At 31.3% G+C, this 12623-nt stretch overlaps 1 protein-coding gene across 5 annotated transcripts in view; it reads right to left on the bottom strand.

Annotated features, from left to right (window-relative positions):
* Positions 1-12623, bottom strand: part of Eip63E (cyclin dependent kinase Eip63E) — a 354249-nt gene that overhangs the window by 25947 nt on the left and 315679 nt on the right. For all 5 annotated transcript variants that reach the window (XM_075303421.1, XM_075303422.1, XM_075303420.1 and 2 more), the window contains one exon: positions 8708-8913. In XM_075303421.1, the coding sequence (XP_075159536.1) occupies positions 8708-8913 (206 nt within the window). The remainder of the gene's footprint in view (positions 1-8707; positions 8914-12623) is intronic.

The raw sequence follows: 12623 nt of genomic DNA on the forward strand, positions 1-12623 counted from the left end.
GACGTACGAGGTGTAAAATTGAAAAAGTTTAGTTTCTTTAAAACGAATTTTTAAAGAAAAGTAAAAGGCAAAACAATCTTCTTTTGGGAAAATTCTTCGGAACATATAATATTTTTGGACTCAAAATGCTTCAAAACATATAATATGTTTGAATAAAACAAACATATTAATATTTCGGCAGTATCCAATAATATATGTGCTTCCTGCAAAATATGTTTGGAACATATGTTAAAGTATCGATTTTTTTTGAGGGTGTGAAAATTCATTGATTTTAGTTAAACTTTGCGCAATGTGAGCACATTTTTCGTACTTTAATTATTTTTTTCTTACTTTAATGATGGAACTAAATGATGGAAAAAAGTTTAACACAAATGTGAAATTGGAAAATAGTTCACAACTTACTAAAATGGGTGATTAAATTTCGTTCATAATGTTACGTTTTTATATTGAGGCGTATTTAATTACCCGATAATTAAAAAGACAGTTCTTTTCAATAACGTTAATCTACAATTTATTTGTTTAACTGATTGGTTTCACTTATTTGCTCTACGATGTGTACTGTATAAACTTTAGCTTACTGCACCCTCCGCCAGGGGCTTATATACCGTGGTTTGACGATTTCGAAAATTCTGGATAGTCTGGCCTACAACCATCTAGAACTATCTTGATACAAATTATCTAACACCACATATTCAACTGGTTATCTTCATTGCCTACAGTCATCTGGAATATTCTATCGGCGTTATTTTAAAGGTGATATGGCACACATACTTTTAGGCTTATGCTAATAATCTAGTGCATTCTAGAAGATTAAGTAGTTGTCGTGCAGGCATAACATTTGAAACACAAAAGATGTTTAAGAAAGTACTAGAAAATAAAGAAATGACTTTAACAAGTTATGACGTAATTTTATCGTTACAATTTGAAATTTAAATTAACGTAAACTAATTTAAATAAACTTAAATCTAGAAATATCACATTCGTAATAATAAGTTTCCCAAATGAGTACATTTTTCTCAAATTATGTCTATCTTGAACTTCATGTGGGACATTTTAATAATTTTTAACTCCTATATAATTATAATTTTAATATAAGTAAATTTTCTTCCATTTGACAAAAATTATTAAGTATTTGCATCATGTTGCAATTAGTAAAATATTTTCTAAAATATATCTACAAATTCTTTCATGGTAGGTTCACTTTTTTAGTTGTAGTCTATCAGCTTTAAAAAAATCTAGTTTGTTTTTGAATCCGTTTAAACATTTAAGAAATTATAACATTTTGGATAACAGATCGAAGTGTTCACCGTGGACGAAATTACTATTTTAGAAAAACGATGGGAAAGGTAAGTAGATTTGTATGGGCAAAAAAATGAAGAATTGATTTCTGGATAAAAATTTAATAAAAACGTAATGTTATAAATTCAATTTTTACATTAAGGCCGGTATGCACCTCTTGCGAAAAATTTCCTTCCCATAAGAAATGCATTGCCATTTATGCTAACGAAATTTTCGGTAGCGATTAATTTCGTAAGCTGGTACGCATCTCTAATGAAAATTGTTGTTCATAACAGGGTTGTCAAAAGCTTATTTTGTAGAGATTTTGCGAATGTTTTGAAATTTTAAAATGTAAAATTGTGCAGAAATGGTAGTAAATACCGTTTAAAATTTTTATTTTCTTCTTATATAAATAAATAAATATACGTACATGTATATAAACTAGGACTGTCATTCTGCAGCAGCGTTTTTGACCAACATTGTTCTAAGATTAGACCAAAATTCGTACAGCGGACCATTTTTTAATTAAATTAATATCATTTAAAAGTTAAAATTTTTCCAAAATTCTACGTCGATAGAAAATTTTGTCAATTTTTTTTTTTATTTAAAATTTTTATTTCTTTAGAAAATTTTGTGAAAATTGAATTTCTATAGAAAATTGTCAATTTTTTTTTTCTATAGAAAATTTCTCAAACCTTTATTTCTATAGAAAATTTTGGCAAAATTTTATTGTCAATTTTTTTTTCTATAGAAAATGTTGTGAAAATTGTATTCCTATAGAAAATTTTGTCAATTTTTTTTCTATAGAAAATTTTGTCAAAAATTGTCACAGTTTTATTTCTATAGAAAATTTTGCAAAATTTTATTTCTACAGAAAATTTTGTCAAAATTCTTATTTCTATAGAAAATTTAGCCAACATTTCATTTCTATAGTAATTTTTGTAAAATTTTATTTCTATAGAAAATTTTGTCAAAATTTAATTTCTATAGAAAATTTTGGCAAAATTTTATTTCTATAGAAAATTTTTTCAAAATTGTCGCAGTTTTATTTCTATAGAAAATTTTGTAAAACTTTTTGTTTCTATAGGAAATTTAGTCAACATTTTATTTCTATAGAAAGTTTATTTCTATAGAAAATTTTGTCAAAATTTTATTTCTATGAAATTTTAACAAAATTTAATTTCTATAGAAAATTTTGGCAAAATTTTATTTCTATAAAAAATTTTGGCTAAATTTTTTTCTATAGAAAATGTTGGCAAAATTTTATTTCTATAGAAAATATTGTCAAATTTTTTTCTTTTGGAAAAATTTGTGAAAATTGTCAGATTTATTTCTATAGAAAATGTTGTCAAAATGTTTATTTCTATAGAAAATTTAGCCAACATTTCATTTCTATAGAAATTTTTGTAAAATTTTATTTCTATAGAAAATTTTGGCAAAATTTTATTTCTATAGAAATTTTTTTCAAAATTGTCTATAGTAAATTTTGTAAAAATTTTTATTTCTATAGAAAAATTGTCACAAAATTGTCTATAGAAAATTTTGTAAAAATTTTTATTTCTATAGAAATTTTAGCCAACATTTTATTTCTATAAAAAATTTTGTAAAAATTTTATTTCTATAGCAAATTTAGTTAAAATTTTATTTCTATAGAAAAATTTGTTAAAATTTTATTTCTATAGAAAAGTTTGTCAACATTTTTTATATTGATTAGTTTACCGGGACGCTCATTTGCCTATAACAGACAAAGGGTCCCATCAAGAGAAAATAAAAAGAGATTAAATTTTGTTTCAAACTGATTTTACCACACTCAAACGTGCATTACTTGAGTTCTATGAGTTACCAATTCAATGAGAATTATTGTCGTCGAAAGAGTAAAACGTGGCAAACAATATTGCACTGAAAATCCAAATCCAGTAGTCGGTGAGTAAGCTAAATAAATTCCAATATAATTCCCTTCAAGAGCAATGCAAGAAGAACAATTCACTCGTTCGTTTGAGCAACAACAAAATGTACGGCGGTCAAATGATACCCACCATTGAAACATAAACACACATACACGAAAGCAATTCTATACGAATTACGAACGACCAACCCCGGTTGGCAAGCTTGTTCGCTTCAACTGTGCCTGTGAATGCATTCGTGCCAATTGAAACATTGCATTCGAACTAGGGTTATTAAATAAATAAAATATGACGGAAAACATATTGTTCGATCAATACGACGATGCTCACCTTTCGTATTGAAAATTTCGTAGTGTATGGTAGGAATGAAAACATTGTTCCATTCCATGTTTTTTTTAAGGACTTTATTGAACATTCGGCCTACTGGGTGCATTATGTTAGATACCAGTGATGGAAATAACATTGAAATGTACCAAAGTTGGTGCGACATTAACACAATGTTTTCATATGTTTTGTACAGAGAAGAATTATGATACTTTTTATGGAAGAAAATACACCAAACGAAAAACTAATGTCCTCTGAAACAAAATTTTAAACAAAGGAAGTTCCTCTTTTCAAATAAAGTATTTTCTATAAGTTTGCTGTTTTTGTTTTTTGACCTTTTTGTTTATTACCTTATGTTTTCTTTTTGTAAATTCAAGCTCGTAAAGCAAAAACAATAGAAAAGGAAGATTGGAAAATGGGCGACGTCATACCAAAAGTTGCATTTACGGTGTTCGATACATACACGTTCGTTCATTTTTAATTTGCAATATTTTTTGTTAAAAACTCACAAATGATGTTAAATTTTGTGTAAATAATAATGAGAAACTTTTGACCGATTGTTCTACGTCATTCCCTGATATAAATTTCTTTTTATTCTTAGTTTAATTTGTGGAACAAAAAATCATAAACGACACGTTTGCATCGAACGCCGTCAATGGTTTGATGCACTCTGCTGCCATTTTCCCATCTTCATCTTCTATTGTTTTTGTCGTAAAGTATTTCAAGGTAATAAAACATTTTTTTTAGAACAAATAATCCCGATAAGTGACTCAACGGTTGTCTCTAAATATTTTTATTTTCTTTTAAAGAATTTATTTTTTGCGTAAAACGAAAACTTTGCTTGTCTAAAATTTCGTTCCTAAGAAAAGAAAACTCTTCTTTCAGCGTAGAACATGAAAAATGGCTCCTTTATATGGTTATTACAAACTGAGTATCGTGTTCTATTGGCTTAGAAAGCAGGAATTTTGATTAGTCTCTTTCTATTACATGGCGCTTTCTCTAGATGGCACTTTTTACCTGGAGCACTTATTCTCTCAAGTGGTACACATTTCTCTCGACAATTTATTGTCACACGCTAACATCTACATGGAAGGTTTTACTGCATATATATTATTTAATTTTAATACCGATTGGAAAATGTAGTTCGGTGGTGCGATAAGTACATACACATCACTTTCCGATTTCTAGTAAATATGAAAAACGCAAAACTTTGAGTCGACACCAACTCGTAAACTTTTCCCTTAATTTTTTTTTCTAACGTAGCTCTTTATAATTCAAATTATAAGAAAGGATGAATACTTTGCGTCAGGGAAGAAGTGGTTACATCTGTCCTGATGTACATTTGCATTTATGTTAGAATTGCTCTAACGTACACATTTTCGTACCCCTAGTGATGTTTGGTCATCCCCATTCGTTGACTTCTACAAACTACCGTTTTGAGCGAGCACAAGTTAGGGATGCCTATATAAGAAACTAATATTGACATATGTATGTCGCAAATGACTTCAGAACCGAATTATATATTAGGACAGATTCAAATATCAGATTTTGGAGATGAAATGGTACCAGAATATCGATTCCATTTGTAATACTTCTTCCATTTTTGTATAGACGAAGTAATCTTTGCACACTCAAAACAAAAAGTTTTCTTTAATTTGTAGATTTTGGTCTTTCCTTAAGGATTTTGGTATTGATCCCGAGAAAAAGATGCGGCCTAATTAGAATAAAGACATGTTTTAAAAAGCTATGTATGTAGCTTTAAATCTAAGTCGATGGAGCCTAATCTTAGACTACAGATCTCATTTGACGAAATTTCATTCCATTTTTGCGATATATTAACAAAAGGGCTGTTTTCTTTTAGAGCTGGATACCCTAAGCCGTAACGAACTAAAAGAAATCAGAGTACTCGTCTATCCAGGACATCTCCAAAAATATTCAACACTGTCATTACACTGAAAAAAATATTGTCGTGAGGTCAAAGATTTCATGTCTTTAAAATACGAATGCAAATTTTGCTTAGCATAGACGACGCATTTCTCTAGTATAAAGTTTTTTCCTTGACCAAAGGTCGATAAACTTTTCAATGAAGTCGTATTGTCCTTATAATTAAGTGATTTGATTTAAAAATGGATATCATAACATGAAAGAAAAAATGTTTGGGCTAAGGTCAACTTGACTTTAATAATTCAGAAAAATTCTTTACATTTAATGAAATTGTCTGTAAATTTGTTGTCGTTTTGCATGTTGACTACAAAGCAAAAATTCGTTCAAATATAGGACATGTTTTTCAACACTTTATTTTAAAGACGTTTTTTACTTGAAACACAGCATAATTTCTACTAGAAGTCGAGTCTCAATTTGCAAAATAAAGTCGTCGTTAACTTGTTTTTAAAGGACTTTGATAGCATATGAAGAAAAAAAGCTGAAAAGGCGAAAAATTAAAATTTGCTTCCTAGAAGCAAGTACACAAAACCCGATTTTAAAAGAGAACTGTGTCTTAAAAGTATCCTTACTTGTATTCTCCGGTTCTTTGGCTCGGAATCAATACCAACATTTTTAAAGTAAAGACAAAATCTTTGGAACCGGATATGCTTTTTTTCAGTGTATGTGGGAGCTATATGTAAATCTGAACCGATTTAAACCAAATTTGGCATTCATAGTAAGAATATTAATTCTACCCCCTGTGCAAAATTTCACGAAGATCTGAGCAAAACTTTGGCGTCTGTGGTAATATGGGTGTATATCGGGAGAAAGATATATATGTGAGCTATATCTAACTCTGAACCGATTTCAATAATGTCGAACAGATAATGTTCAAAAACAACAATATTTTTGCTGTAGCGAATATCAGAATGCAAAACAAACATAAAAAAGCGGTTATGAAGTTAAAAATACCAAAGGAAACAAAATATTTACATTTGTAAATAGTGGCAGATAATGTAGAAAAACATTGGTGCCTAAGCTAGGGTTAAAGTAAAGACAAAATCTTTGGAACCGGACATGCTTTTTTTTAGTGTAGCAGTTTAAAAACAATCACAGAAAACAAGTGAAATTTTATAGTTTTAATGTATGGAATGCTCAATTCGATAAATTAGTCACAATAAATTGCTATTGTGAATCGGAAACAGAGAATGAAGCCGCCGAGTCGCGCCGCAGATTTTAGCCGCCGCCAACGAGTTTTTGCCAATCGAAGCCGCCGCCGAATATGTCGACTCATCTCGACCCAAAATTAGCCGCTAATTAATCAAAAATATTAATTTAAATCAGAAAAAAATATTAATAATTTTTGCTTTTTTGTCAAAATATTTAGGTTAGGTTAGGTGGCAGCCCGATCTATCAGTCTCACTTAGACTATTCAGTCCATTGTGATACCACATTGGTGAACTTCTCTCTTTTCACTGAGTCCTGCCCGATTCCATGTTAAGCTCAATGACAAGGGACCTCTTTTTTATAGCCGAGTCCGAACGGCGTTCCACATTGTAGTGAAACCACTTTGTCAAAATATTTAACTTTCCACCCAAAAATCCGTCGTATAAAGTTGCTATAATAATTTTGCAAAAATTTAGCTCAGAAAATTTGAATGCAATGTAAATGTGATTGTACTTCTAATCTCATTACCATTCGAATAACTTCAAATTGATTTTATAATGGATTATTGTCCACCGCCGAATAGACCAATTTATATCGGCATAGCCGTCAAGTTGCGCCGCCAGATGCAAAAAATTAGTGTAAGCCGTCGCCGACAAAAATGGGTCGGCTTCATTCTGATCGAAAACCGTCACATGCATTCTGGCAACACCGACGTGACTTGCACTGATGACATATTCTGGACATCATACAACTGTTACATCTAGTACTAAAAGAAAACAGTACTAAAGGTATTTACTGATAAATAAATAACAAAGTAAAAAAAATTTCTTAATGAAAAAAGGTATTGAATTAAGTAATTAAAATCATTTTGAGGAAGTGGTACGCTACAACTAAAGCTTTGTTTAGACAACGACTCAATATGATACTTAATTGCAAGAGTAGTTCTTTAAATCAGAAATAGGTTTCCTTACATTAGGAAAGGAAAAAACGCAAATTTCAAATATACGTGTCCTACATTTAGTATAAAAACATTAAGGAAATATTATTATTATTATTATAATTTCGTACACACTAGATATGCTAGTGTTCTCAAGATGTCACATATCACTCCTGATATCTGCTATAACGAGTCGCTGCCTGATAGGCGATTTTGCAAAAACTATTGGCGCAAAGTATAATGACTATTGTATGAGAGTCACGATGCGGAGGAAAAGGAATGAATTTTAGAGGCATATAGCTTTAGATTACTGGCGGACCTGGAAAACGTTAACTTAAGCAGTCTGCTAATGTTTTTGGAACAACCTGCTTGGTTAAACAGAAGAAAATAATCGACATGGTTCTAGAAGTGCCCATATGTAATAGGTACTTTTAGTTAATGTGGTATCACAATGGGCTGAATAGTCTAAGTGAGCCTGAAACTTAATCGGGCTGTCACTCTAGCCTAACCTAACCTATAATTTCTTTACTTTAAAGTAAATTGTCCCCCGAATGCAAAAAAATCCTAAGTTTGAGGGGCTTGAAATGAAGTTTGCAACACTGGATGGCAAGCGATGTAGGTTAGGTGGCAGTCCGATGTATCAGGCTCACTTAGACTATTCAGTCCATTGTGATACCACATTGGTGAACTTCTCTCTTATCACTGAGTGCTGCCCGATTCCATGTTAAGCTCAATGACAAAAGATATGTTCCAAATGTTTTCTAATTAACAAATATTATATAAGAAAATGTTCTTGGTAGGACGTGGTTCGAAGATTTCATGTCCTTAAAATATGAATGCGAAAAAGGAATGAATTAAACTTTGTCTTAAATGTATCCTTACTTCAATTCTCCGCTTCTTTGGCTCGGAATCAATTCAAAAATCATTAGTGTAAAGACAAAATCTTTGGAAGCAGGCATGTTTTTTTTTCAGTGCAGCTTTAAACAGTAAGCCCTGTGGACACTTTGTCAAAAAACGTCTGTATGACCCATTTTATATGGTTGTTATTTTCTGTTATTATTTTATTTTCTCTTTGGGGCCTTATTTTTCAATGGGTAATTTTCAAAGTAACATACCATGGATATTCGAAAATAATTTACAAAAACAAAAATTGTATTGAATTTCATACACTTACCCCAAATGCACTGAAACGTTTGCGACGCGGATGTGGATCTTGCTTGTTGAGGAATACTTCTGACTTAGGTCTGGGTGGTTTCTTGGGACGCATTATTACCCGTGTCTCTTCTCTAATGTCATCATCTAACAATTTACTATCGGATGAAACGGACAACTGCCTTTGGACGCGATCATGGTGTTCGTTACCATCCGTACTACGCCAGTCTGAAAGAAATCGAGCAAAAGAAGCAAAGAGAAAAATAAGATATAAAAATAATGGAGTTGTTACACCAAAAGTACAAATAACATTCTACCACAACAATAGCAAACAGAAAATAATGCCGATGGCATCTCGAAGCGCCAAGATTTATGGAGTTGCTAAAGTTCACTTTAAGCAATCCATGCTCTTTCCATTTTCCGCTTTGTGCCAAAGGGGCATTGTGTTGACTGTAAAGCTGTAGTAGCTGCGAAACCAGACACTTCAACTATGGAGTGACTATGTACCTCAAAGATAACTCTGCACCACAACAAAACTTCATTTCATTTTATCTGTCCGGATGAATCGTTAATCGCACTTACCCAGAGCAATAGAACAATTCATTCTGCTAAACTAAGGACAACAAATTTCGTTCTATTTCCGTTCCTAAAGAAATTGTCCTTTTTCTGTTTGTTCCGCGTTGAATCAAAGGCACTCGCCATCATCAACAAAGAGATACTACTTCCGTAACTACACTGAACAAAATATTGTCGTAAGGTCAAAGTTTTCATATCTTTAAAAACCGAATGCAAATATTGCTTAGCATAGAAGACGCATTTCTCTATTATAAAGTTTTTTTCCTTGTCCAAAAGTCGATAATATTTTCAATGAAGTCGTATTGTCCTTATAATTTAATGATTTCACTTAAAAATGGGTATCATAATATGAAAAAAAAACTGTTTGGGCTAAGGTCAACTTGACTTTCAGAAATTCAGAAAAAATTCTTTAAAATTAATGAAATTGTCTTTTTGCATCTTGACTACAAAGCAAAAAATCGTTCAAATATAGGACATGTTTTTCAAAACTTTATTTTAAAGACGTTTTTTACTTGAAACATAGCATAATTTCTACTCAAAGTCGAGTCTTAATTTGAAAAATAACGTTGTCGTTAACTCGTTTTTAAAGGATTTTGATAGCATATTTATGAAGAAAAAAAGGTGAAAAAACGAAAAATTAAAATTTGCTTCCTAGAAGCAAGTACACAAAACCCAAATTTAAAAGAGAATTGTGTCTAAAAATATCCTTACTTGTATTCTCCAAAATTTTTAAAGTAAAGGCAAAATCTTTGGAACCGGGCATGTTTTTTTTTCAGTGTATGACGATATGATGAAGTGTACAATAGTCCTGAGCACAAAAGCAAATGTGAAAGCAAGAAACGAAGGACGATTGAAATCGTTGAAGCGTTTTCGTGTTAATGAAAACGAGTTTTTAAAAACTTTCTTAGAAAACTTCACATCTCAATATCTTTTGACAGTCAAAATATCGGTATCCAAAATATTTTTAAAGAAAATACACAAAAAAAATATATATTGTCGTGAGATTTCATGTCCTTAAAATTCGAATGTAATAAATTTTTCAATGATGTATAGGCTGTCATCTACACCGGAAAAAAGTGAACTGTTTTATAGGAAGAATGAACTACCTCGCACGAAAATTTAACTAAATTTTACTTCAAATTTTGAGATTTCCGCAAAGCGTTGTTAAAACCAGGAAATTTTAATGCCCTGTTGTATTTTTTAACTGCAGTTCACGAAATTCCATCATCTCATAGAAGAAAAAATTAACTAAAAGTAAAGAAGAAAATCATTGGCGCCAAATCATGACCATTTTAACCATACAGTAGTTCATTTTTACTATTTTTGGGAATACGTACGAAAATCTTCTTTTGCTTTAGTTCATATAGTTCATATTGAACTTATGTGTACGGTCATTGAACTTCATACTCAGGTTTAGTTCATAAAATTTTTGAGACATACTTAAAAAAAGTAAGATTTCATTAAGCTGTGGAAAATTTCGATAAAAATAATAAAATTTAACTACAAGCAAATAATTTTTTTCCAAAAAAATAAGTTAAAGCTAGCATTAGTTTAACTACGGAGATTGTTTTCTGTGTATTGAATATGAAATGGATCTTGAAAAATAATCACTGATATCACAGTAACCAACATTTTTGCCTTAGAATTTATACCTAATACTCAAGGCACAATTCTTTGATTTTAATTAAAGCAAAAATGTGGTGATATTCACGCCTTTAAAATTCAAAAATATGAGATGACTATACTTTAAAGGCGTAGCATAATTTTAAAACGGAAAAAACGAATAAGTTTAAATTTGTTTCCTAGTTGAAGTCAATACCATCATCATTCGTCTAAAGACAAAATCTTTGGAACCTGGCAAGCGCTCTTTCTGCACTTAAATGTTCAACACCAGTAGATTGGTCATCCTTGATGACACAACCGCGCTTTCTGTCAACACCATCGTTTAATCCTCACCACCATCGTTTAATATAGAGACAAGTTTTCATCAGCTTAGTTTGTTTTTTGTTTGTTTTCATTCCGCGAACAAAAAAAAAGGATATAATTTCTTTTGACAACCTTACTTGAGTAGGCTGGAGTAATATAATTCCAGCAATTTCACTTCCATCATAAATCCATGAAAATTCCTTTATTGTTTTCATTCAACACTATTTCACGTGAGATTCTTTCATGTTTCTGGGGAAGTGGAATAAAACAAAATCGTGGAGGCAGTGAATGCAAACAAAAAAATTTACCTTAAATTGGCTACAACAACCAATGTTGAAGTGCCTAAAGTAATTGGTGGAAACTTCCCTACCCAGCCCTTCAACATTCACAACGGATGCTCGAATTGTTGCAAGGTACATTGATGGTGCTCCAGTAAAGACATTCCCGAAACGTAACAGCGAAAACTCTCCATGGCATTCATCAACACCAGCAGTCGCGCCATAGAGGGAGGTTCCAGCATCCAAACTCATAACTAATGCATTTCTTTATTAACTTTATTGTTGCAGCGCGTGAATACAAAAATGAAATTAATTTTGATTTTTTTTCATGAGTTTTTTTTTCTATCCCTGTGGTGAATTTGGCAAGCATTTCCTGAGGTTATGAAGCCAGATTTAATACATCTCCTATAAATATGTACACTTATTTGAATTAAGCGACATCTTTAGTTGTCTAGCCAAGGACGTTTTTGCTATTCAAGATTCCTGGGAGAGGAAGAAGCAGATGATCGTACTCCCATCTGAAAGAAAATACATTATGGTTTGTACAAAAGCCCTTCCTTGGCGAAGCCTTTGTCATTGCTTTTGAAGTGCTGTCTTATAGCCTTGATCCACAAAAAAATATATCCTACTGGTGACAAACATAGAAGGAATAGAACAAAATGAAATTAAAGTAATTAAAAACTTGCCCAGAACTAAATTCACAGAACACAAAAACAGACGGAACCTTATTGCCCCAAAAGGTCCAATGAGAAAGACAAAGACCAGAGAATGAAAAGTTTGCTATAACAACATTGGGGACTGACACAATTTTTGACACCATAATGAACAACACAACCCCCAATTTCATCAGAACTGAATTAAATTTTGTGTTGGTCCCATACTAAGGTATCTGGTGATTCCACCATCATCAGGTGTATGCAACACCTACCGGACTTTTATCTACTGACCCAGTTTATTTGTTTGGGTTTGGTTTAAAACATCCTTGTTATCCTTGCTTTCCTGCATGCGAGAAAAAAGGTTTTCAAACTTTTGAATATAAACTTTTTCGGCTATATTAATGGCATATCATGAGAAAGCAATGGGTGACATATTATATTTAAATTTATATTTATTTTTAATTGGAAAAAAGTGCACTGAAACAAAAACTATTGAAATGTT

Source organism: Haematobia irritans, chromosome 4 (genome assembly GCF_050003625.1).
Source record: "Haematobia irritans isolate KBUSLIRL chromosome 4, ASM5000362v1, whole genome shotgun sequence".
NCBI lineage: Eukaryota > Metazoa > Arthropoda > Insecta > Diptera > Muscidae > Haematobia > Haematobia irritans.